The sequence below is a fragment of the Talpa europaea genome (genome assembly GCF_964194135.1).
Source record: "Talpa europaea genome assembly, chromosome: 1".
Lineage (NCBI taxonomy): Eukaryota > Metazoa > Chordata > Mammalia > Eulipotyphla > Talpidae > Talpa > Talpa europaea.
The window spans coordinates 13,980,880-14,003,951 of NC_140073.1; the positions used below are offsets into that span (position 1 = coordinate 13,980,880).

The 23,072-nt window shown below is 52.3% G+C and overlaps 1 protein-coding gene across 2 annotated transcripts in view; it reads right to left on the minus strand.

Annotated features, from left to right (window-relative positions):
- Positions 1–18,768, minus strand: part of PRDM11 (PR/SET domain 11) — a gene marked incomplete at both ends in the record, with an annotated part of 44,148 nt that extends 25,380 nt beyond the window's left edge. For both annotated transcript variants that reach the window (XM_084253755.1, XM_084253756.1), the window contains 3 exons: positions 17,374–17,636; positions 18,196–18,299; positions 18,650–18,768. In XM_084253755.1, coding sequence (XP_084109881.1) covers positions 17,374–17,636; positions 18,196–18,299; positions 18,650–18,768 — 486 coding nt within the window. The remainder of the gene's footprint in view (positions 1–17,373; positions 17,637–18,195; positions 18,300–18,649) is intronic.
- Positions 18,769–23,072: the final 4,304 nt, after the last annotated feature.

Consider the following 23,072-nt stretch of genomic DNA (forward strand, 5'->3'; position numbering starts at 1 on the left):
GGCGGGGGCTCATCATGAATTCTCAATCCATCTGGATCGGAAATCTCCCCTTAGCCCCCTTCATCTATACACTTTCTCTGGATATTCAGATCCATTCCCATGCTCTCAATTTCTTCCTTGCATACAAATTTTTATCAGAGCCCTAGATGTAGATACATTATTTCCCACATGACCTCCTTGCACGTCTTATGGCAGGGGACCTCAAACTTGGATATCTTATAGGAGGGACTCAAATTTACGAGGTCCTACTCCCAAGTCTGTTCCTCTCTCATCTTCTCATCAGTGTTTGAAACCACTATCCATTCAGGTTTCAAAAAGAAAGTCCTCGACCCCAAACAATTGAATACTATAGTTTAAATGTATGGTATGTGAATTGTATTTAAAAATAGCTGCTGAAAAAATAAACAAAATCGGGCCTTCCCTTGTGGCGCAGCCTCTGCAGTACCGGTTCGATCCCCAGCCACTGGTGAGGGTCCCAGATGGTGCGCAGACCTCTCCTGCCACCCGCTGCTCCCCTCAGCAGTGTATTTCATCAATTTGCCTGTTCTGTTCCCCGCTCTGGCTCTGGTGAATTCTCTCACCCTCCCGCGCTTCTGACTGTACCCAGTGCTTGTATAAATAAATAAATACATCTTTAAAAAAAAAAACAAAATCATCCCTCATTTCTCCCTCTCTTAACCCCCATATCTTATTCCTCAGCAAGTCCTCCAAATCAGATCTGCTCCTGTCTCTCTCCACTGCTTCCATCATCAGCTCTGTTCTAGACAACTACCAGGATCCTAACTAGCCTCTCTGGTGCCATTCTTAACTCCCTCTTGATTCTCCTCAAGCCACCAAGTAATCTTTTCTCGATGGAAAGCAGGCCACGTGACTCGCCAGCTTAGGATGACTGCACTTACAATTAAATTAAATTTGGGCTTATGGTCACTGCCATCAAGTTTGTATGACCTGAGCTCTGCCTGCCTTCCCGACTTCTCTTGTGCCTGTCTCCATGCCTGCAGTTTTCTGCAACTATGATAATCTGACGATGAACCTTTACACTGGTTGGGTTGGCTGCCACAACCACTTTTCCCTCCTTCCCTCTTAAAAATAATGGTCATGACATATTCCAAGCATTCAGCAATTATGATGGGTGATGCAGCTGACGACTCTGCACCCCTCAGCCACAGCCAACGAAACCACCCCTGCCGGTCATGCCCCAGTGCTCTCTCCTGTTGCTTCAAGAAAACAACGAGATTCAAGATCATCTCCGCCTCCAACTCAACTCACTCTCCTCCTTCCTGCTCACCAAGGTGACCACTGTCCCAAGGCCTTCCCATGTTTACTCTACATGGATTTTCCCAAAATCTACGTACAAAGCAGTTTTTGCATGTTTGTAAAACTGACAGCAATGGTGCCCGAGCAAACATATCTTCCGCGATTTTTCCCCACCAAGTTGTGCATGGCTTATCCCTTCTTGTCTTTGGGGTCTTGCTTCTGTGCCCTCCTCACCACTTCCTTTTCCTGACATGAACCTAAAGAAGGTTCCCCTGCTGCCCTCTGAACCCCAACACCTGTCTCCCCAGCTTTATCTCTGCGATCTCAGGCTGACACGCCCATTGAGAATGAATCACCACGTCTGTCTTCGGTGGTGGTGGTGGTGTTTATCCAGTGTCGCTTTGGGAACTGACCGTCTCCCTCGCAAGACCAGACGCAAACGAAGGCAAAGCACACAGTGGTCACGTTCATGATGGTGGCCCGGCCCCATGCCTGACACAGGGCATGGCACACAGGAGCACAGGGGCCGAATAAAGGAAAGTACTGGAAGAAAGTGTGATGCCCTGAATAGTTACATTTAAAAAAAAAAGTACATTGTATTTATATTTTAGTAAAAAGAAAGTGAGCAGTATACTGGACTGGTCTGGGCTGGCTAATGAGAGTTGATGAGTAAATGTTCTGGAACTTTGGGCACCAGTTAACATGGCCACTATTAAAAATTAAATTATACAAGTTTATAACAAACAACATTTTTAGAGGTAGTAAAACCCCAAGCTTACCACGTGCTAACTATTGTACAACTGCCTGTGTCCTTGAGGGCTGGCACCTATTGTATTTGTGCAGTGGAGACCCTGCAGGACGGTCACTCCTGCCTCTTCCCAGCTGCCTGCTCACTGCCCTCATATTGCTAGCCAGAAATCACCCCCCGTGGAAATATTTATACCAAGAAAATCAGCACCGATTGGGGCCTCCCTGGTGGTGCAAGGGTTAAGATGCAACCTATAAGGCTGTCAGCAGCCTCTGCGGCATGAGTTCGATCCCCCGTCAGGGAGCAACCCACATGGCGCAGCAGACCTCTCTTGCCTCACCCGCTGCTCCTCTCAGCAGTGTACTCCAGTTCCCCAGGTCTTGTATGCATAAATAAATAAATCTTTTAAAAAAAGAAACAAAAAGAAAATCAGCACCAATTTACCCACCATCCCCAGCAGATTGCTGGAGATTTTGCAGCACACCAGTGTGCGCATGCTTTTGTGTGCAGAGAAAATGCAGGAGTTAAATTTCAAACTCTCAAACTCTACAGAGGAAGAAAGAAGGCAGGTGATGCTTTTGCTCTGTCTATTTATGATATGAAGAGAGACTTCCCCTCCCCTGCAGTCTCTCCAGAGGATGTGCCAGTCTCAGGGACCCCATCCCAACCCCCAATTTCATAGAACCCTATCTGTTATCACAACGCTAATTTCCCTCATTATCATTTTCTGATTGTTCCTGTCTCCCAGGGGAAAAGACAAGCATCTGTAGGCCCAGAGATGCCTAGAGAAGAAGGGACCAGACAAATCAGCATGGGGAGGAAGGTCCAACAACTAGAGGGATGCAGGCCTGACTCAGTGTGAATCTAGAATAATTCTGTAAGTCAGGAATATGCATGAGGAACAGCCCGAAGCTGTATGTTCTAACATGAAAAACCACCACACTAGGACAAGCAGCCTTGTGTGGTGGGATGTGCTGGTGCCCGGCAGCATGTAAGCAGTAGCTGGAAGACCCGCTTCCATGGAGGCTGAAGAAGGCTTTCCCCACAGAATGGCAATCTGCCCAATGACCTCTAAAATCCTGAAACTAAGATTATATGATTCTATGTGGACAGATCCTCAGAAAATAATATAAAAACACGATCTTTGGCTCTGCCATGGTAAAAATTAACAAAGACATCAATACTAAGTCATCAACAGTAGCCATTCATGGTATTCCACTGCCCCAGGAACAACAGCCCACTGGAATTCTCACAACTCTGAAATAGCTACTATTATCATTCCCATTTTACAGATTAGGGAATGGATCCAAGACACTTAGATAACCTGCCTGAGGCCACAATGAAAATGCCTGGGGAGCTGGAGTTCAAACTCAGGTCTCTGCTGATTCAGTCTATGGCCTGAAGCACTCTGCAGAGTGATGGATGTTCCCCTGGGGTCCCCCTGATAACCTCATCAGGAAAGTCCTGGAGCCCCCTCTAAACTACCAGCTTTGCCTCTCATTTGAACAAATTTGCTTTGTGAAGATCAGCTTTTTAACACGCAGGACTATTCTGCTCAATTGGGGATCACCGTTGGGCGCCTCTAAATGGCGCCATAACTGGATGCCGTGGAGATTGGATTTTCAAAAGCCTGATTTGCTTGCAACTTTCCAGGAACTCAGAGAATCCATAAAGCATTTTGATTTTCAGTCCTACAAAAGCAAAGGTTTAACAAAAATGATTTGTGAAGCCATTCACAGCTGACAAAGTGCTTTCACATACTCTGATGCTCCTCCCTGAACGTGAAAGCACAGGCATCCCTGTCAGCTAACTGAAACAGAGATCAAGAGCCCAACCTGAACTTGAACTTGAACTCTAGCTGCTGCTGTGCCCAGAAACACAGAGGGGAGTGAAGAACACTCAGGCTGGAAGAGAGCCTCTGAGGTTATTCAGGTCCTGAGTTCTGAACCTGGTGTCTATGAGCAGCAGGAAGGGGAGAAGGGAGTCTTTTAAATGTGCAGTGGGGTCTCCCGGTGTGGCAAGGGGTTAAGACACAGCACTATGAAGCTATCTGCAGCCACTGCCGCATGATCTGGGCCAGGGAGGTGACCCACATGGCGCAGCAGACCTTTCCTGTCTCTCCCCCTGCTCCCCTCAGCAGTGTGTCTCAGTGGATCTACCTGTTCTGTTCCCCATTTTGTCTCTGTTGACTCCTCTCACCGCCTACATCTCTGGCCTGTACCCCAGTTATTGTATGCATAAATAAATAAATCTTTTAAAAAATAAAAAAAATAACATGTGCAGTGTTTTGTAAATATTGGAAATGAGCATAACTTTCAGGTGGATAAAAAAAATGCTGGAGAGCCTGATCTAACCCAACCCACCCCTCATTTAACTAACAATGAAAATAAGACTTTCTTTTTATTGTTATAAAAGTCTGGTTCATCAAATTTCAAAAAAGCCCTGAAGAGGCCTCCCTGGTGGCCTGGGTGTTAAGTCTCAATGCTATCACCACTATGGCCTGAGTTGGATCTGGCCAGGGAGCTAACCCTAACATGGTGCAGCAGGCCTCTCCTGTCTCTCGGGACCTTAGCAGTGTATTTCAGTAGATCTGCCTGTTCTGCTCCCCACTCTGTCTCTGGTAAATTCTCTTATCACCCCCTACTCTGCACCTCTGGCCTACACCTCAGTTGTCTACAGGGAAAAAAAAAGAGGGGGCTTCCTTGGTGGCGCAAGGGGTTAAGACATAGCACTATGAAGCAATCTGCAGTCTCTGCAGCCTGAGTTCAATCCCCGGCCAGGGAGTTGACCCACATGGCACAGCAGACCTCTCTTGTCTCACCTGCTGCTCCCCTCAGCAGTGTATTTCAGTACATCCGCCTGTTCTGCTCCCCACTCTGTCTCAGGTGAATCCTCTCACCCCCCACACCTCTGGCCTGTACCCCAGATCTTGTATGCATAATTAATTAATCTTAAAAAAGAAAGAAAGAAAGAAAAGAAAAGCCCTGGGGACCTGGTAATGAAGCATTTTCACTTACAACCCAAGACTGACACATTGTCACTTCACTCACACCCCCAGCCTGTCCGGAAACCCAGGTGAGGCTAAGGGGAGGCAGCCTGGCCAGCTGTGAGCTGGCGTCACCTGCTTTGCACCAGGCACACAATAAGCATTCGTCCTCACGCAACTCCAGGATAGGTTCCATTAGACTGTGCATACCCATTTAATGGATTAGAAAACCAGAACTCAGAGACAGCAAGTGAACAGCCCAAAGCCACGCTTCCCACGTGTGGAAGGAATGTGTGAGCCAGAGCCCCAGATCCTCTCAGGCCTGTTTGCCCTCCCAAGTCCCTCTGTTCTGCCTGTAAAAGGCACCAGCCTTGGAGCTAGTTGGCAGGACCCAGAACACGCTTGGTGTCACTCTTCCTGTGATGAACTGGCTGCTGGTGGAGTCGGGAGAACAGGTCCTCCAGCAGGAAATTCTGGGATCAGCTGTCAGGCGCCTGGCCTAAATCCTGTCTCTTACGTATGCCTTATGTCGAGGGCAAGGATAGGAGAGGTCCTGGAGAAACTGCCCAAATGGGAGGCAGCAAAAATGCACATTGGGATGGGCCTGTGGCCAGAGAGAAATTAGACAAAACCACCTTTAAGTCCTACGCTATAGATTTGAAGGGTTTTCTAAGTTAATACGGCAGAGCAGAGTAGGTGACAGGACTGGTGTAAAAATCACCCACAGAATTTTTCAATAGAGAACTTTGAACACCCATCATGGGTGGCTCTTCCCACATAACCAGTGGAATGAACAAGAGATAGGAAAAAGCAGAGAAGAAAATGAAAAGCTCTATAATAAGATGTCACTTCACATCCCCCAGGATGGCTGGAACCCAAAGTCAGGTCACAGGTGTTGACAAGGAAGTGGAGAAATCAGAGCCCCGATGCACTGATGATGGAATGAACTTAAAATGGTCCAGCTGCTTTGGAGAAGTTTGGTCGTTCCACAAACAATTAAGCAGAGTTACCCCATAACCCAGCAATTCCACTCTCAAGTATATACCCAGGAGAAATGGTGTGCAATGGCATGCACACAGAAGCTTGTGCACAAGTGTGTGTGAGCATCATTCACAATAGTCAAAAGCTGGAAACAACCCATTGTCCAATAACAGATGAATGGATAAACCCAGTCCCTCTAGTGCACTATTTGACCATAAAAGGAAGTTATATATAGAGAGATGCTACAAGATGGCTGAACCTTGGAAACGTTCAGCTAAGGACACAAGCAAGTCACAAGACCACACACAGTGTGACTCATATGAAAATCCAGAATAGGAAAGAGATGAAAAGTAATTGGTGATCATCAAAGGGGGTGGGGAAAAGGTGGTGTAACAGCCTAGGGATATAATGCCTCCTTGAGGAGATGAAAATGGTCTAAGATGACTGGTGATGGTTGCACATATTTGTTAAAATCTTAAAGATTGTTGAATTATACAAATTGAATGGGAAAAGTGTAGGGTATGTGGCTTCTATCTCAAGAAGGCTGTGAGACATAAAATCTGCCAAATATTCATTAGTAGCAACCAGGCAGGGAAAAGGAAAGAATCTTATACCATTTGAAAAGTACCCCTTAGAGAGAGAGGAGGTCTCTGGGCGAGTGTAAGCTCAAAGGACACCATGTGGACATTTGCATATCACATATGGGGTTGGCGATTAGGAGCTCGTTCCTGGGCTTGAAGTCTTGGCCCCACAATTCACTGTGTAACCTTGGACAAGAAACCTGGCCCTTTAAGCCTGCGTTTCCCAGTCTGCCAAAGTGGACAGTAATACCTAGCCCATGTACGCCTATGAGGATACAAGAGTGAAGGCACACAAATTGTTTAGTGCTCAGTAAAAGGCAACTTTACTGTTACTGTTTTCTACCAACCCTAATGAGCCTTTCCTGAGGACCCACCAGGATTTAGGGGTGCTGAATTAAGTTCTGGGGGTGTTGATCAGATAAGACCTCTCCTGGAGTAATTTTTATTTTATTTTAAAAGATATATTTATTTATGCAAAAAAAAGCTGGGGTGTAGGCCAGAGGTGTGGGGGTTAAGAGGATTCACCAGAGACAGAGTAGAGAGCAGAGCAGGGGGAACTACTGAAATACACTGCTGAGGGGAGCAGTGGGTGAGACAGGAAAGGTCTGCTGCGCCATGTGGGTTACCTCCCTGGCTGGGATCAAACTCATGCTGCAGTGGCTACTGACAGCTTCCTAGTGCTGAGACTTAACCCCCTGCACCACCAGGGAGGCTCTGGAGGACTTTTTAAACACCAGGAAACCCCTATTATTAAGTCAGTGAGTTGGGGTTAAGATGCAACCTAGGAAGCTGTCCGCAAGGGGTTAAGATGCAACCTAGGAAGCTGTCCGCAGCCACTGCAGCATGAGTTCAATCCCCGGCCAGCCAGGGAGCGACCCACATGGCACAGCAGACCTCTCCTGACTCGCCTGCTGCTCCCCTCAGCAGTGTACTTCAGTCAATCCGCCTGTTCTGTTCCCCACTCTGTCTCTGGTGAATCCTCTTAACCCCCCCACACTCTGGCCTGTACCCCAGTACTTGTATGCATAAATAAATAAATATTAAAAAAAAAAGACAGCAAGTTTACTAGAAATTAGCATCTCTCAAATGAGGGTCTTTGGATATAATCAAGATCCAAAAGTTCTAAGAATTTTTAATTCAATTTTTCATTAAAAAGTCAATATATGGGGATGACCATGAAATTTTCACCCCACAAGAGCACTGTGCTTCTGACAGGTGAGGAGACCTGGTGCCAGACTGAGTTCCTGGCCCCAGTTCTGCTCCTTCCCATCACCCTTGGGTGGTGACTCTGCACTAGACTTGGGAGTCTTCAGATTGGCATGTACTTCATGGCTTCCAGACCTTGGGTTAAGTCATATGACTGGTTTGGCCAATGGAATGTTAACACACAATGCGACACGATGCATCAGCTTCCCTCTCCCATTCCAGGGCACCCCATCCAATATTCTGGGCTCAGAACAAACACACATGGAGCCCATCAGCCTGCAGAGAAGATAGGAGCTCATTCAACTGCAGCTTGAGACAAAGTAGCCCTGACAAGCCCAACAAAGTCAGAATTTAACCAGCTGACAAGCCAGGCAAATGAGGAAATGCAGTCAACCCCGTAGATGTCTGCATAACAAAGAAGGCAGGATGTTCCACACCAGGGGCCAGTAAACTATGGCCTGTAGGTTAACCAGCCCACCACCTATTTAGGTAAGGCCCACCAGCTAGATGGCTGAAAATATACCAAAAGGAGATTATTGCATCATGTGAAGATCACAGTCACAAAGTCTAAACCAAAGGTTTACTCTCTGGCCCTTTACACAAGAGTTTTGGACCCCTGTTCTATGCCCCTGAATTTAGAGGAAGCTAGTTACAGTAACAGCTGACTACACAACAGTAGTTCTTACTAGGAAGCTCGAGCTAATGAAAAAAAGAACAGATGCAAATGAAACATGGAAAGGATGCGGCATGGCAAAGAACACACAAGAAAGAGCCATAGCAGCACTAGCCAAAGATTTCTCAGTGTTTCAGAGACCAATAAGGAAAGAAAATAAAGAGATCACACAGCAACAAAAGCTCAAGCGTGCCAAGCACCAAGGGGTCAGTATCTTAGTCACTAGCACATTTGTCTTATAAACAGCAATTTAATTTCAGCACGACGACATCACCCAACACATTAAATTGATTGTTATTTTGAATTACGTTGGTGTATGTGGTTCTTTTCATTTGGTTATTTGTAAACCTGTCTTGGGTTTATAGTTGTTTAAAAGCTGTAATAAGTGCGTTTATCTCCCTGTATTTTACACCTCTTTAAGTAACATTAGAATAAACTAATGCAACACTGAGTCCTTGAGAACTTTAGAAGTCACCAGAACACAACAAAGATGGGCATCACAACTACAGCAGACGTTTGGGAGGCAAGGGATGGAGGATGAGTTATAGGGAGGTTGTACTGGAAATACTGGAGCAATATGGAATAGCTTTTCAGGGTTTACTTTTGTTCCAATATAACAGAATTTAAGAATCAGAGACTCTTCTCGCCAGGGCTAATTCACTAGTATATCTTATTTTGGGGGGAATCCTTGGTTTAGTTTGTCATTTGATAACCAAACTATCACCATTTATAAAAAGCTATATAAGCCAGCTAGGAAATCTGAAGGTGGATTGTAGCTGAGACCATATTGTCCACAGTGAAAATCTCCGGGTGTAATAATCATGTTATGGACAACACATTATATATACACAGGACAGGGGTCAGCAAACTGCCATGCACAGGCCAAATCTAGCCCCCGACCATTTGTTTCTATACAACCTGTAAGATAAGCAGGGTTTCTGAAATGTTTAAGTGATTGAAAAAACAATTTTTATCATTTTATTTGAAATCACACAAAATTTAAAATTTGGTGCTCGACAATAGTTTCTTTGGAACACAGCCATACAGGTTCACTCATGTACTGCTTGGCTGGGGGTGATGGCTGAGTAGCAGTGGCAGAGGCGGTGTGCATGACCCAGAGAGTCAGAAGTCCATAACTACACCCCAAAAAGGTCAGAGAACAAACAAGAACGTGTGCACATAGGCACTCACAGGTGTATATACAGAGATAAAGCACATCAAGTACCAGAGCAACAGGTGACTCTCAGCACAGGGTGTGTGAGTGTTCATTCTCTTATTCTAACAACCTTATATTCTAACAACCTTTCTACAGAGTTCGAAATTTTCACAATAGTTCATGGAAGTGATCAGTCACGAACAGCCTGGCTCATGCATACACAGACCAGCCCAACCTCTCAATGGCCCTTCCTTTGCCTTGGCCCAGCGTCCCCACACCTGCTGACACCTGCCCGCCCCTGCTGACGTCCCTTGGAGTCGCTACCATCTGTGCCATGTCCACCTCTCCCAATTATTCAGGGTTTCTGATTCTGTCCTGGGAGGTATCCCACATCCAGCTTCAAGTTTTAAAATAAGTTAGCATTTGACAACGGAAGCAGAAATGGAAAACACTGACACACAGCATCATAGTCTGCCCCTCCCCAGGACAGGAGGAGCGTGGCAGGGTGCGAGGCTGGGGCGGCGGGGGAGCAGTGCCACTGCACAATGTCCTATCTAAGGACCTCCACCTGCAGTCTCCCCTCCAGCCTTGTTGCCCAGAAGAGCTGACTCCTCGGGAGTCCTGGGGACTTTGCCCAGCACAGACGCACACAGTGGTGGTTGACCAGGCTCACCTTATCCCCACGGCTAGCAGATTTAGAGCCCATATAGCTAAGAGTGCAAATATAGCTCATTATGGTAAGCATTTTTAGCTTCATTCCTGGCTCCATTTAGGGTCTCCACCCTTGTTTTTCTTTCTTCTCTCTCCCATGCTATCGTGTTATATTTTATATAGCCTACTAAGCTGACTCCAACCCCTTCTGGAACAAGACTGGCCCTAAGTGAAAAACAACGAGTAAAAACCCTGCACTGGCCTCCTCTTTCTTCTGCCACCCTCTTTACCAAGCCCGAGGGCAGTGGGGCACACCCCAAGCCCCTCGTGCCTGCAGTCTCATCTCCTCTGCAGTGTCTGAGGGCAGCCCGGCAACCTTGGCAATGATTTTATAAGGTTTGCGATTCCCACTGAGATGAGAAAGCAGGGGAAAGGGCGTTTCTTTCCAAAACAGTCAGAAGTGGGTGCAAAACTCCCACCCAGGAGGCCAGGCCATGACAGCTGCAATATGGAGATGGCCCAGGGGACATGGAGACCCAGGCTGTCACTGAGCCACACGGCAAGCAGTGGGACCAGCATCCCCCAGATTTGGGAGATGGGGAGGGGAGCTATGTGACAGGCAGGACGAGTAGGACGGTCAGGAATCAGGAACCATGAGACATGCAAGGAAGGCAGACAGGTGAAGGCTGCAGAAGAGGGTGGGTTCTGGAGTCCTGCTGCTGGGGTGTGAAAACCAGCTCAGCTACTGAACTCTTTAGCTTATGCAGAACGATTCACCTCTCCTGGCCTCGGTTGCCCAGCTGTGCAGTGGATAGAACAATAGCGACTGCACAGGCAGCACTATGGCATCACATCTAATGAGGTTGTGCAGAAAAGAGCTGAGCACAGACCGACACCCGGCAGGTGCACAATACATACTCACGCGGCGCTCACCACTAACCCAGCGCCACCCCGAGTCACATGCTGACGGGTCATGGGGAGAAACTGGTCATGTAGGGTGGGACTAGAGCTTTGGAAGGCAGCAGAAGGTCAAGAAAGGACAATATAAGTGAGATTTCAGGGTAGGCTTGACGAATGTAGCTTAATTAGGGTGTAGGTCATTGGATCCTCGTCCAAAACCAGCACTATGGTTCTGCCCATTGGTGCCCCCTGCTCCCTCACAGTCCACCCCTCGTCTGAGGTTTTCCCCAACTCAGGCCCTGGTGGAGGACGGACACACACACACACACACACACACACACACACACACACACACAGGCTCTGCTTTCTTGAGCTACCCTGCATCTTACCTCTCTGGGTCCACATGGTCCTGCCACCTCCAGCTATCCCCTCCCCGTACCGGCCCACAAGCCATAGCTCCGAGGTGCCAGGAGGAACCCTCCAGGAGCGACACTGTGGGCCTCCAGCACACCCGAGTGGGGTCCACTCTTGACAGGCAGAGCCGCAAAGGCCAGCTTCCCTTTCTTCCCTCTCTCCACATCCCAACACCTAGCCTGGGGAAGCCGCCTGCTTCCGAAAACCCCCCCCTGGCCCTGATGGGCTGTCCGAGGTGTGAACTCTGGGGGGCAGGTAGAGGGGATCCTAACAATTCTTCCTCTGTGTGGCCTAAGATTTTCTCCCCTGACGTTTCCCTGCAGGGGGAGGAGCCATCAGCCGCCTTCGCTGATCTACTACTGGTCCCTCTGGACCCATCTCCAATCTGCCCAGTGAAAGCCAACTCCCCTCTCCCCGCCCCAGCAGCTTCTGCAGCCCGACAGTCCCCAGCAGTACCCTGGCTGGGTATGACTTTGTGGGACACGACTCCTCTACCCGCCTCAGCCCCCGCCCCCGTGGCTGGACCACAGGCTCCAAGAGAATGGGGGTAACCTGTAATCTCCCACCCCAGCTCAGGGCCTCGGGCATGGGGCTGCTTGTATCCAGGAGGTGGACTGAATTTGGACACATGGCCCAGATGGCCCCTCACTGCTCCACCCCCTCAGTCCCATGTCCCACAAAGGAGCTCTTCAAAGCCCCTGGCACAGCAAAGGGGAGCCGAGGTCTACCAGGTGACAACTGTGGGCTCTCGACCTCTTCACCTGGAAGAGAGGGTCAGCTGCCTCCACCTGGGAGGCCCTTGTGAGCAGGAAGGTGGCAATCACCTGGCATATCACTCGATGAGCCACCAGATTTTTAAAACACGCCAGACACCCTTGCTGGCTCCCTCTCCTCACCTCCCACTCACATCTCAACCCACAGCAATGTGGCATCTGCCTGACAAACTCCCGCTGCCAGGGAGATGGGCCCTGGGTGCTGCCTGGGCCCAGCCACCTCTCTGTCCTCAAGCTCCTCAGCCTCTGCAGCACAGAGCCCGTACCCCGGCCCTGCCAGGGCTGCAGCTGCATATATTGATATGCTTAGCTCTCCCCTGGGCTCCAGATACACACATACACACACACACACACACACACACACATGCCCCTAGACCCTCCCCTGGGCATCTCGAGTTCTACTCACCCAACCTGACCTTGCCTTCTCATTGCTCTGCATCCCAGGACACCTCTGTCCACATATTTCAGTGCAGACATCCGCCCAAAACACAAGACCCATGGCCCGAGTGTGGCTGACAAACAACACAAACACAGCAGCTTCAAACAATTTATTCTCTCATGCTTCTGGGGGTCAGTCCTAAAATCAACATGTCAGCAGGGCTGTCTTTTTCTGGAGGCTCAAGGAAGAATCTGTTTCCTTACTTTTTCTAGCCGCCAGAGGCTGCCCACATGCCTTGGCTCCTGGCTCCATCCACCGTCAAGACCAGCAGGGTGACTCCTAGCCTCATTCCTCTGACTCTGACCCTCCCGTCCTCCTCTTGCCAACGTGCTTGTAACGGCGCTGGGCCCACCCAACAGTGCCACATAATCTGTCCAGCTCCAGGCCCTTAACTGCAGCACATCTGCCAAATCTCTCATGCCACATAAAGTAAGTTTCTCATAGGTTCCAGGATTCAGACAGGGATCTTTCGGGGGGGTCATGGGGTGCAGGCACTGTTTGGTCAATTACACTTTCCCCACCTCCATCTGCTCCCAACCTGCGGGATATCCTGCCGGTGACAAAGGAAATGCTGACCTGCCTCCTCTTCCCCAGATTCAGTGTCTCCACCTGCACCTCCTCAGGTGACCTCAAAGCGCACTGGTCATACCTTCTCTCTCCTCTACAGCCACGGACCGTTTAATGACAGGATGTCGTCCATACGCGACTTGGTCATTGTGCCCACACCACAGAGGTAACAAGACCGCCCTGGATGGGGCAGCCCCCACCTGGCTAGCGGCCTGAGCCTACTGGCACCGCCTCTGGTGGGTCAGCAAGCCAGGACTGGACTCGGCCATTTCTTGGCAGTATTTCCCAGTAGGCATCCTCTGCTGGTTTTTACAGGATGTTAATGTCTCTCCAAAGAACAAACTCCCTTTCTGGACCTCTCATTAACAAACTCACTCTGGCCTTCACTCTGCCAGTCACCTAGCTAGAGGGGCTGGGTCCTCTGAGACTGCACCCTGCCCCTGTCAGATGCTGGAGGCAGGCCCAGGACCTGTACTTCCGACCCATGGCCACGACTCACAGGTTCCCACGATCTCCTCCCTCCTTGGGTATAAGCTGTTAGAGCAGCTCACGGAACCCAGAGACACACTTTGCTACATCACTGTCTTATTACAACGAGATGTAATTCAGGCACAGCCAGATGGAAGCCACACACAGGGCAAGGGGCTCCCCATTGCAATCACCAACCTGGAACTTCTCCAAGCCCTGTCCACTTGGGCCTTTGAGGAGACTTTATGATAGAGGCATGACTGAGTAGCCCACTGGTCATTAGAATATGAGTCAACCTCCAGTCCCTTTCCCCTCCCCAGAAGTTGGGGGTTAGGGGGTAGAGACATCCTCAGGTGGTTCCAAAAATCACCTTATTAACATAACAAGATTTTTTTTTTAGCATTCTCCACACTTAGGAAATTCTACTGTTTTGGGGGCAGAGACTCACGAACTGTGGAGGAAGAGCAAATATATAGGAACTTACAAAACCCTCTTGGCCTAGTGCTAATCAAACTGAGAAGTGACAGGATTGGTCAAAACGTTCCAGTGAGGTCTCTGTCCCACCACATCACTGCAGGCCTTCTCATCCACAGAACTATTGACAGCTGAGGTCAGAATATTCTTGGTTGTGGGAGCCTGTCCTGGGCCTTGTAAATGTTCAGTGGCATCTCTGGCCTCTACCTTCCACTTGCTGGCAGAACATTCCCATCTGGTGTTGTGACAGCCAAAATGTCTCTAGACATCTCCCAATGTCGCGGCAGTGGGGAGGGAGGAGCTTGAGAACCTGTGTCCTGGTAACAGCTCTTGCACAAGTCTCTGATGACTTTTCTGGCACTGAATCCAGTGGGCACTCCTGGGCCTCCTAAGCTTGCCTGCTCAGCAAATTGGTTACCGTTGGCCATTCTGGTCTTCCTACCTCTCAGGCTGCTCTTTCTGTCTCCCTTGCAGGACCAAGCCCCACTTCTGAACCACTAACTGCTTCAGTTCCTCAAAGCTTAGTCCCTGCCGCTCAGGGCTGCCCTCGGTAGGGTCGGCCCTCCACACCCTCGGCCCCACTGACACTTCAGCACAGGTGACTCACAAATGAGCCCTCCAAACCCGTATATCCAACTGCCTGCTTGACTCAGCCACTTGGATACCTTGCTATCACTCCACATGCAGCAAGTCCAGAGGGATCCTTCCCTCAACCTAGTGCTCTTCCAGCCTTGCCATTGCTTAGACAGAGGTACCACTGCCACCCTGTTGGGAGGCGGCAACTGCAGGAATTGTCTTGGACACTCTCCCTCACTTGGGCCAATTAATCTAATTTCATTGGAATCTCTTTTATCTCTAACATGATTCACAAACCAGTTCACTTGTCTCCATGTCTCTGCCCCACTCTAGCCCAAGCTTCTACATGGCCAACCGAGAGTCTGGCCACAGAGCTCTAACCCTGGTGGGGGCACCCATTCTTGACCAATGCCTCCCACCCCCCAAATTTTCTCCAGACTGCAGCCAAAGCTGCTTTTTAAAATACATATGAGGGCCTCCCTGGTGGTGCAAGGGGGTTAAGACACAAACTATGAAGTTATCCACAGCCACTGCAGCATGAGTTCGAGCCCCATCCAGGGAGCTACCCACATGGCTCAGCAGACCTCTTCTGACTCGCTCGCTGCTCCCCTCAGCAGTGTATTTCAGTCCATCCACCTGTTCTGTTCCCCACCCGGTCTCTGGCCCCTCCCCTCGCACCTCAGGCCTGTACCCCAGTTCTTGTATGCATAAATAAATCTTTAGAAAAAAAAACAATGCACACATGACAGCTCTTCATTGTTCTTCAAACGAAGCACCAAAAGTCCCCATTTTGTCCACTGGGCGCTACGTGGCCAAGCCTCCATCCCTTATGTGTGTGTCATGCCAGGCACACCGACCTTCTTCCAGTTGCTCAGAGGCGCCTACTCTCCCTGCCACGTGGCCGCGCTGCAGTGGCACCTGGAAGGCCGCCCCCAGCTCCACCTGGTGAGCGCGCTCTTCCTTCAACCACAGCTCAACCATCAGAAAGCCTTCCCCAGCCTCTGGCCACATAGATTCCCCTGCTTCTTCACATTCTCCTAGCCTCACTGTCTCGCCATCATTTTGCAAATTCCCATTTTTCACATATATTTATCTTATTCTTTGATTCCTTCCCTCTCCCCCTCAGTAGAAATATGAGGGCAAATTTAATGTTCGAACCGGTCCACAAACAAATCCCAAGCCAGCCCAGAGCCTGGCTCAAAGGACACCCTCAAGAGTGATGGACACCCTCAATGAGTAATGAACAGCCTTCCTACCCCCAAGCCCGCCTCTTTCTGTTGTACCCCTTTTCCTGCTCTGATCAAGCTCGGCCCGAGTCCCCTCTGACAAGCGCTCCTCTTCACATCTTTGAAAGCCTTTCCTCCTCGCCTCCACATTCCATCAATAAATCTTGAGAATTCCCCCTCCTAAGTCTCTCTCCGGTGCACCCACAGCACCTGAGCTTAAGTTACCATCTTTTCTCACCTGAAGCCCCCACCCAGCCTCCGACCTGGCATCCTGTTCTCACCCACGACCTCTGCTGGAAAGGCAGCGGTGGCCTCCTGGCCCGCAGGATGAGGCTGCGCGTGCCTTGGCCCGGAACCCTCGTTGATCTGGCCTCTGCCTCCCTCTCCTGACGATTTCCTGCCCCCCGCCTCGCAGGCTCATTGCTGGCATCACACTGGAGACTTCTCTGAGTTCCCCTCTCTCTGCTCTTCTGTCCGTGTGGAGCACTTTCCCATCCCCCTTCCACTAACCGCTACTGATTGCTCAGGATCTGAGTTAAAGAGAACCTTGGCCAAGGCTACCACTAGGACAGCGGCCGCAGTACTGATACCAAGGGCAAGTGTGAGTCTAAGCATTTTACAGCATCCACTCATTTAATCTTCACTATCACCCTCGACTATCCCGTTACAGAACAGGCACAGAGGCTAAGTGACACCTCCAAGGTCACATTAGATAGACAGTGAAGAACACAGCAGGCTGAAATATTGAACTCGGGCTCCCCCCAATTCCTGAGCTCGATTCCTCAGCTCCCCCTGTTCCCAGAGCATCCAGGACACCCCACTGGTACCATCTGCCACACATGGACACCTGGGTCGAACGCCTGTTCTCCCCACCAGAGAGGCTGCTCCCTGTGGGCAGGGTTCATGTCTCCTGTGCTGAAGGCTTTACCTCCAGCACCTGGGCTTGTTGCGTCTCCAGCTGAACGTCATGCACCCCCAAAGCCCCCAGCAACAAGTCACCCTCTCCAGACAAGGGCTTGGGTAAGCCCTTCCTTCATGCCATGAATGGCTGGCCAGACACACACGAGGATTCATGGGGAAAGCGCCCCTCCACTGATTCTGCCGACGACTGCCAGGGCTCCTTAGCATGGCCTTGCCCACCAAGGGTCTCCGCCACTCTGCTCCCGCAAGGGGACAGCAGCAGCCATTAGCCACAAGTCTGCAGTGAAAAATGCTTGGGCCAGAGAACAGCTCCCCCTGCTGGCTTCCTCTCGCGCATGCCAGCACCCTCTCCCATGGAACAGCGGGGCACACTCACCAGCCAGGAGAAGAAGCCTGCTGATTTGTCCTGGGTAGAGATCTGCCCCTCGTAGGGGCCAAAAATATGGCCTTTGGGGATGACCTCGTTGATGCATCGCACGTCATTCTCACCACTGGCCTCCTTGACCACCTCCATGCCCTGCGGGATGGTGAGGGCAGCCCGGTCTGGGATGCCCACGGGCACCGGCGTGTCAGACACAAACACCGGGGGACCATGGTTGGGGCACTCATCCACAAAGTACTCCTGGCAGGACTCGCAGACTGGAGGGATGGAAAGAGAAAGAGCCTCAGCTGTTGACAAGAGGTAGGACCCCCATGGAGGTGGCTGAGGGAATGATGAGGAGCCCACCCTGACAAGAGCGTAGACCCGAGGAAAGTGTACTACACAGGAGCTGCAGCCCTGGCTCCACCCCAGTCAGCCACAGGCCACTGGGTTTTCAGCAGCAAAAACCATGTTTCTCCCTAGAGGCTCAAAGAATGCGTCTACCCAGACTAAAGAAGCCAGTAGCTCCCTCCGTTTCCAGTTTGAAAAAGGAGCAGAATGCAAGATTTTGCAGTCAGATGGGCCTGGGTTTGGAAGGCAACGAAGCATGTGTGGGCTGGGAGACCGGGGTAGGTGCTGCCCCTCACCACACCTCCCCGTACCCTCACCTGGCCACTAATGGCCCCTCAGTGACCAACGGTGAGGATGAACCAGCCCTGGGCCTGTGTCTGGTTCATCATAGGTGAGCATGTGTTACTCCCGCAAATTCCCTACACAGAGACGGGGGTGGGAGGCAAAGGGAGAGGCAGCCCAGGAAGAGCCCCAAGTTCTACTTACACCAGAAGTCCACTTGCTGGAAGCTTTTGGGCATGATGAGGTCACGCTTCCCCTTCAGTTTCTTGGGGTCCACTTCCATGGTTGAGGGGTCCGGTCTCCTAGAGCTGCCAGGACAGGGGCCAGTAAAGAAAGCAAAGAAGCCGTCAGGGAGTGAGAGGCCAGTGGGCAGAGGAGCTGCGGACCTGGCCGGGACATCATGGGGTCATGGAGAAGGCAGAGGCGCCCAGTCGGCCTGCCTGTTCAGTGCAGGTGGCAGCAGAGAGAGAAGTCGAGACCTGAACCCACACCTCCTGGGCTCCTGGGTCCATCGGGAGCCAGAGCTCACTTCTGGGCCCAGGAGTTGCCCAGAGCAGGTTAAGGGAGGCGGGCAGAAGTGGGGCTCTCCCCAGGGTCTCCAGCCAACCCAGCCCAGCCATGCCCCTTCCCCCTCTCCTGTCCCCACGCGGGGCCTCACCAGGGCTGGCCATACTCCTGGTCGCGGAGGGGCGAGCAGACCTCGGTCTTCACCACGGTCACCATATCCCCCACGGCCGCCTTGGGCTGCGCCAAGCACTCCTTCATGTTCTCAGTCATTCTGTCCTGGGGACGCGGAAGGCGGGACCAGCACAGGAAGAGGATCAAAGAAACAGGGAAGAGGGGTGAGTGGAGGAGAGGGCAAGCGGGGGTCCCGTGGAGTCTGGTTACCCTCCCTGCCATCCCCAGAGGAAGCGCTTGAGAACACAGACAACAAAAACAGCTGTAGCCCGGCCAAGAGGAAATGCCATTTCTATCCCGGGCTGGTCCTGGGGATGGCTGGAGCCACCAGCCCCACGGGGTCAGGGGCTGAGGGACAGCTCAGGCCAGCAGGGAGGCCTGGAAAGTACAGCCTGGACCCCGAAACCAAAGGGCAAAGGGCATGAAAAAGCACAGTAGCCGCCCCGCAAGACTGCGGTGGGGAGCAGGGACGGGATCTGCTGGAGTCCAGCTGGGCCCAGGGTGGGCGGGCCCTCGAAATGGCCTCGGCGCCTGCTGCTCAGCCCCTCACCCAGAAGCTGCCAGGGAATGCAGCCAGGCCCGCTTCGCCAGCTCGGAGCAGGTACAGGCGGGGCCTGGGGGTCCCGGTGGGGGCTGGCAGACCAGCCCCGACTCCAAGCCCCACCCCACTTTCTCTGGGGGCGTCTTCCCAGCCCACTGCTTACCGCCCGCCTCCACCACCGCGCTGGGTGTCAGCCCCTCCCTCGGAACCCCAGCGTCCTCATGCCAGGCCCGGGGACACTCTTCAGGCCAGGCGGCGCGAGGCTCGATGCCCGGACTGGGGCCGCGCTCGGCCCGGGACTGGGCGAGCGCGCGTGTGACTCACTGCCCCGGCCCCGCTGGCCACACCCCTGCTCCTCGGCTAATCAGCCCGCTGCTCCCCACCGGGGCCCCAAAGCCAGCGGCGGCGGGGAGGGGTGTGGGGAAGCAAGCGGCCGGCCCCCTCTCCGAGCCGGCGGGGCCGGGGGCGCGCGGAGGGGGCGCGGGCGGCCCCGGCCTCCGGGCCGCCCCCGCCCCGGGCGTCCCGGCCGCGTGTCCGGCGGGGAAAGTGCGAGACCCGCGGGCGGGCGGGCCGGGCCGGGCGGCGGCGGGCGCGGGGGGCCGGGGCCGGGGGTGGGGCGCGGGCTCGCCCTCCGCTCTCACCAGCCTTCCCGGCGGGGAGCTCCCCGCCCGGCCGGCCGGCCCTGCCCAGCGCCCGCCCCGCGCGGCCCGGCATTCCTTGCGGGGGCATGTGGCTGCTCGCCGGCCCCGGGGCGCGCAGTTGGCTGGCGGCCGGGAGGGGCCCCGCCTGGAAGGAATTCCAGCCCCTCCCGGGGGCTCGGCCCCCTCGCGGGCCGGGGGGCGCGGGGCGGGCGTCTCCCGCGGGCGATCGCGCCGGGGGGGGGGGGGGGCTGGGTCCCGGGGCGGGCGGGCGACCGAGGCGACCCGGACCGCAAACTGCGAGAGCGGCCCCCGCACCCCGCGCGCCCCCCGCGCTCGCCCCCGCCCGGGACTCCGCAGGGCTGCAGCGCGGCCTGCGGCGCCACCCGAGCGCACACCCAGCCCGCCTGGCCGCGCGCCCAGGTTGGGGGCCTGGCAAGGGGCGCCACGGTTGGTGCTCGGTGGCCCGCGTAGCCCACGGAATGGCCCCCAGCCCCTCGCCGGGAGTTGGGGGTCACGGAGGGGAAACCTAGGTCTGGGAGATGTAAAGTGACTTGTCCAAGGTGACGCGGTCCATTCCTCAAGGAAGCTAGAGTGGCCCCTGGGACGTCCTGAGTAAACTGAAAACAGGCGAAGCCCCTACATTCATGCATCACATCGCAGGTGTGCTTCACCTCGGCACGGTCCTCTTCTGAAAGGATCACGGGGCTCACCCAGAAGTGAGTTCACACCTCAGCCCACAGCTTGTCCAGCCGCCAGGTGGGGCAGCGCCCTATGGGTTAGTAGAGGATCACGACCAGCTCTGCCCCAGGAGCGCATCTCACTTACACGCGGGCCCCTCACACACAACCCATCCGCAGGCAGAAAAATCTAGGGGTTAGGAGCCCAACGTCCTGAGCAGCAGTGCCTGGTTCCAATCCCACTGACTGGCCTTGGGCAGGTGTTAAGAACTGAATATTTGAGTTTCTCTGAAATTCACAGGTTGAGGCCCTAACCCTCAAGGTATTCGGTGACAGGGTCTGTGAGAACAGAAAGCTTATACTGAGTCATAAGGGTGGGGCCCTAATCCAATAGACTGGTGCCCCTATAAGAAGGGGAAGAGCGCCAGGGCTCTCCCTGCCACCTGAGGACAGAGAGAGCACCGGCTTGCAAACCAGGAAGAGAGCTGTCACCAGGAACAGGACTGTGAGAAATCAGTGTTTGTTGTTTAAGCATCCCTCCCCCACCCATGGGATAATGTTATGACAGCCTTAATTGTAACAGGGTGGTCCCCAGGAAAGGGGGAGGTTCCAGAGTGCCTGGACCCAATTTCCAATGTGTATTTATGGTTGGGGGAGGGGAGGTAAGGACCTCGAACATGCAATGCTTAAATTCCAGCTGGGTGCTTGAGATTTCAGCTCAATTCTGACACTCTACCTGAAAGGTCCATGCAGGAAGCCGGAATGCAACAGAACCTTTTCACTACCTGGACAAAACATCAGATTCCACAGGCTAAAGGTTCAGTCTGCTAAGACTGTCCCTTTCCCCAACCCCCACTAAAGATGCCTGTGCTCCCCAGTCTAGTACAAATAGGAGGTTCCAAGGACCCCCTCCATCTCAGATGGTAACTGCAAGTCCAGGTTAGTACCTGTGCTTTCAAACCACTGGCTATAAATCAGGTGTTACCAAGATCCACTCCTGGGAGGGGTCAATTTCCTAGAAAAGTTCACAGGACTCAGAAACTTACTAGGTCACTAGGTTATTATTAAAAGGATCTGACTCAGGAACAGCCAAATGGAAGAGATACACAGGGCAAGGTATGTGGAAAGGGGTGCAGCGGCTTCCGTGCCCTCTCCAGATGCACCATTCCCCCCAGGTCTCCCTGTGTCCACCAACCTGGAAGCTCTTGGAACCCTGCACTTCTGGGTTTTCAATGGAGCCTTCATTACATAAATATGACTGAGTAATTCATTGGCCTTTTGTGATTGTATTCAATCTCCTGCCCTCTCCATCCCGGATGTCAGGGGGTGGAGCTGGAGATTCCAACCGGCAATCACAGGGTGGGTTTTCCAAGCAACCACCCCCACCTGTAGGTGCTTCCAAAAGACACCTCATTTATATAACAAAAGACACCTTAATCGCCCTCTACACTTAAGAAATTCCAAGCTTTGGGAGCCTTAAGTCAGAAACCTCAGGGGAGATACAGAATTGGTCATCTGAATGTCAATCATTATTTTTCCTATAACTACAGCGTCGCGCAGTCCCAGCTAACTAATACAACAGGCCATTTAACATCCCCGTGCTGCCAAGTTTTCTTCTGGCTAAGGTGGCAAATACTGGACTGTACCACAGACATTGCCACCTTAAAGGGGCAGGCATGGGTTTGGAGGAAGCTAGGCAGGGTTTCTGGACTTCTTCCTAAAGAAAGCTGGTGAGGAAGGTGACTATGAGTGACTTCCTTAAGGGGTGGCTTTGACTTCTCTCCATTGGGTTGGATTACTTTTTAAGTGAATTATTTGCAAACTGGCACTTGATTAGAACAGGTACCTGGGCCTCCCTGGTGGCACAGCAGGTTGAGCACAGCAGGTTGAATGCACCGCTGTGGGAGCTGTCCACATCCTCTGCAGGGCAGGTTGGATTTCCGGCTGGCCAGGGAGATACCCACATGGTGCAGCAGACCTCCCCTGTCTTGCCTGCTGCTCCCCTCAGCACTGCTTTCAGTCTGTCTGCCTGTTCTGCTGCCCACTCTTTCTCTGGTGAATCCTCTCACCCTCCTGTGCCTCTGACCTGTACCCCAGTTCTTGTATAAATGGATAAATCTTAAAAAAAAAAAAAAAGAACAGGCACATGGGACATTTTGCACTGGGCTCTCCTGCTCCATCAGAACTGTGAACTTGCTGTGTCCCCTACTGCAGGGCATGTGGAAAACTCCTTACCCGTCCTCACCCCTCACCCTTCACCCCCACCTCATAATAATACCCTCTTCTAGTCCCACATCCTTTTCCTCCGGGCACCTGTCACACTTGGAACAGTCTTTGGTTAGCATGAAGTTCCGTTACCCATAATAGATGGTAAGTTCCCTTTTGCTCACCACTGCCTGGCACCGGCACCAAGCTAGAGACAAGCAAGATGCTAGGCCATGGACTTTATGGGGACATTGGCTCTCAAGGACCACGCTTGCGGGCTTGGCACCTAAGAGTGAATGCCCCCTTTTATTTTATACCCTAGGTGCCTTGCTCGCCTTA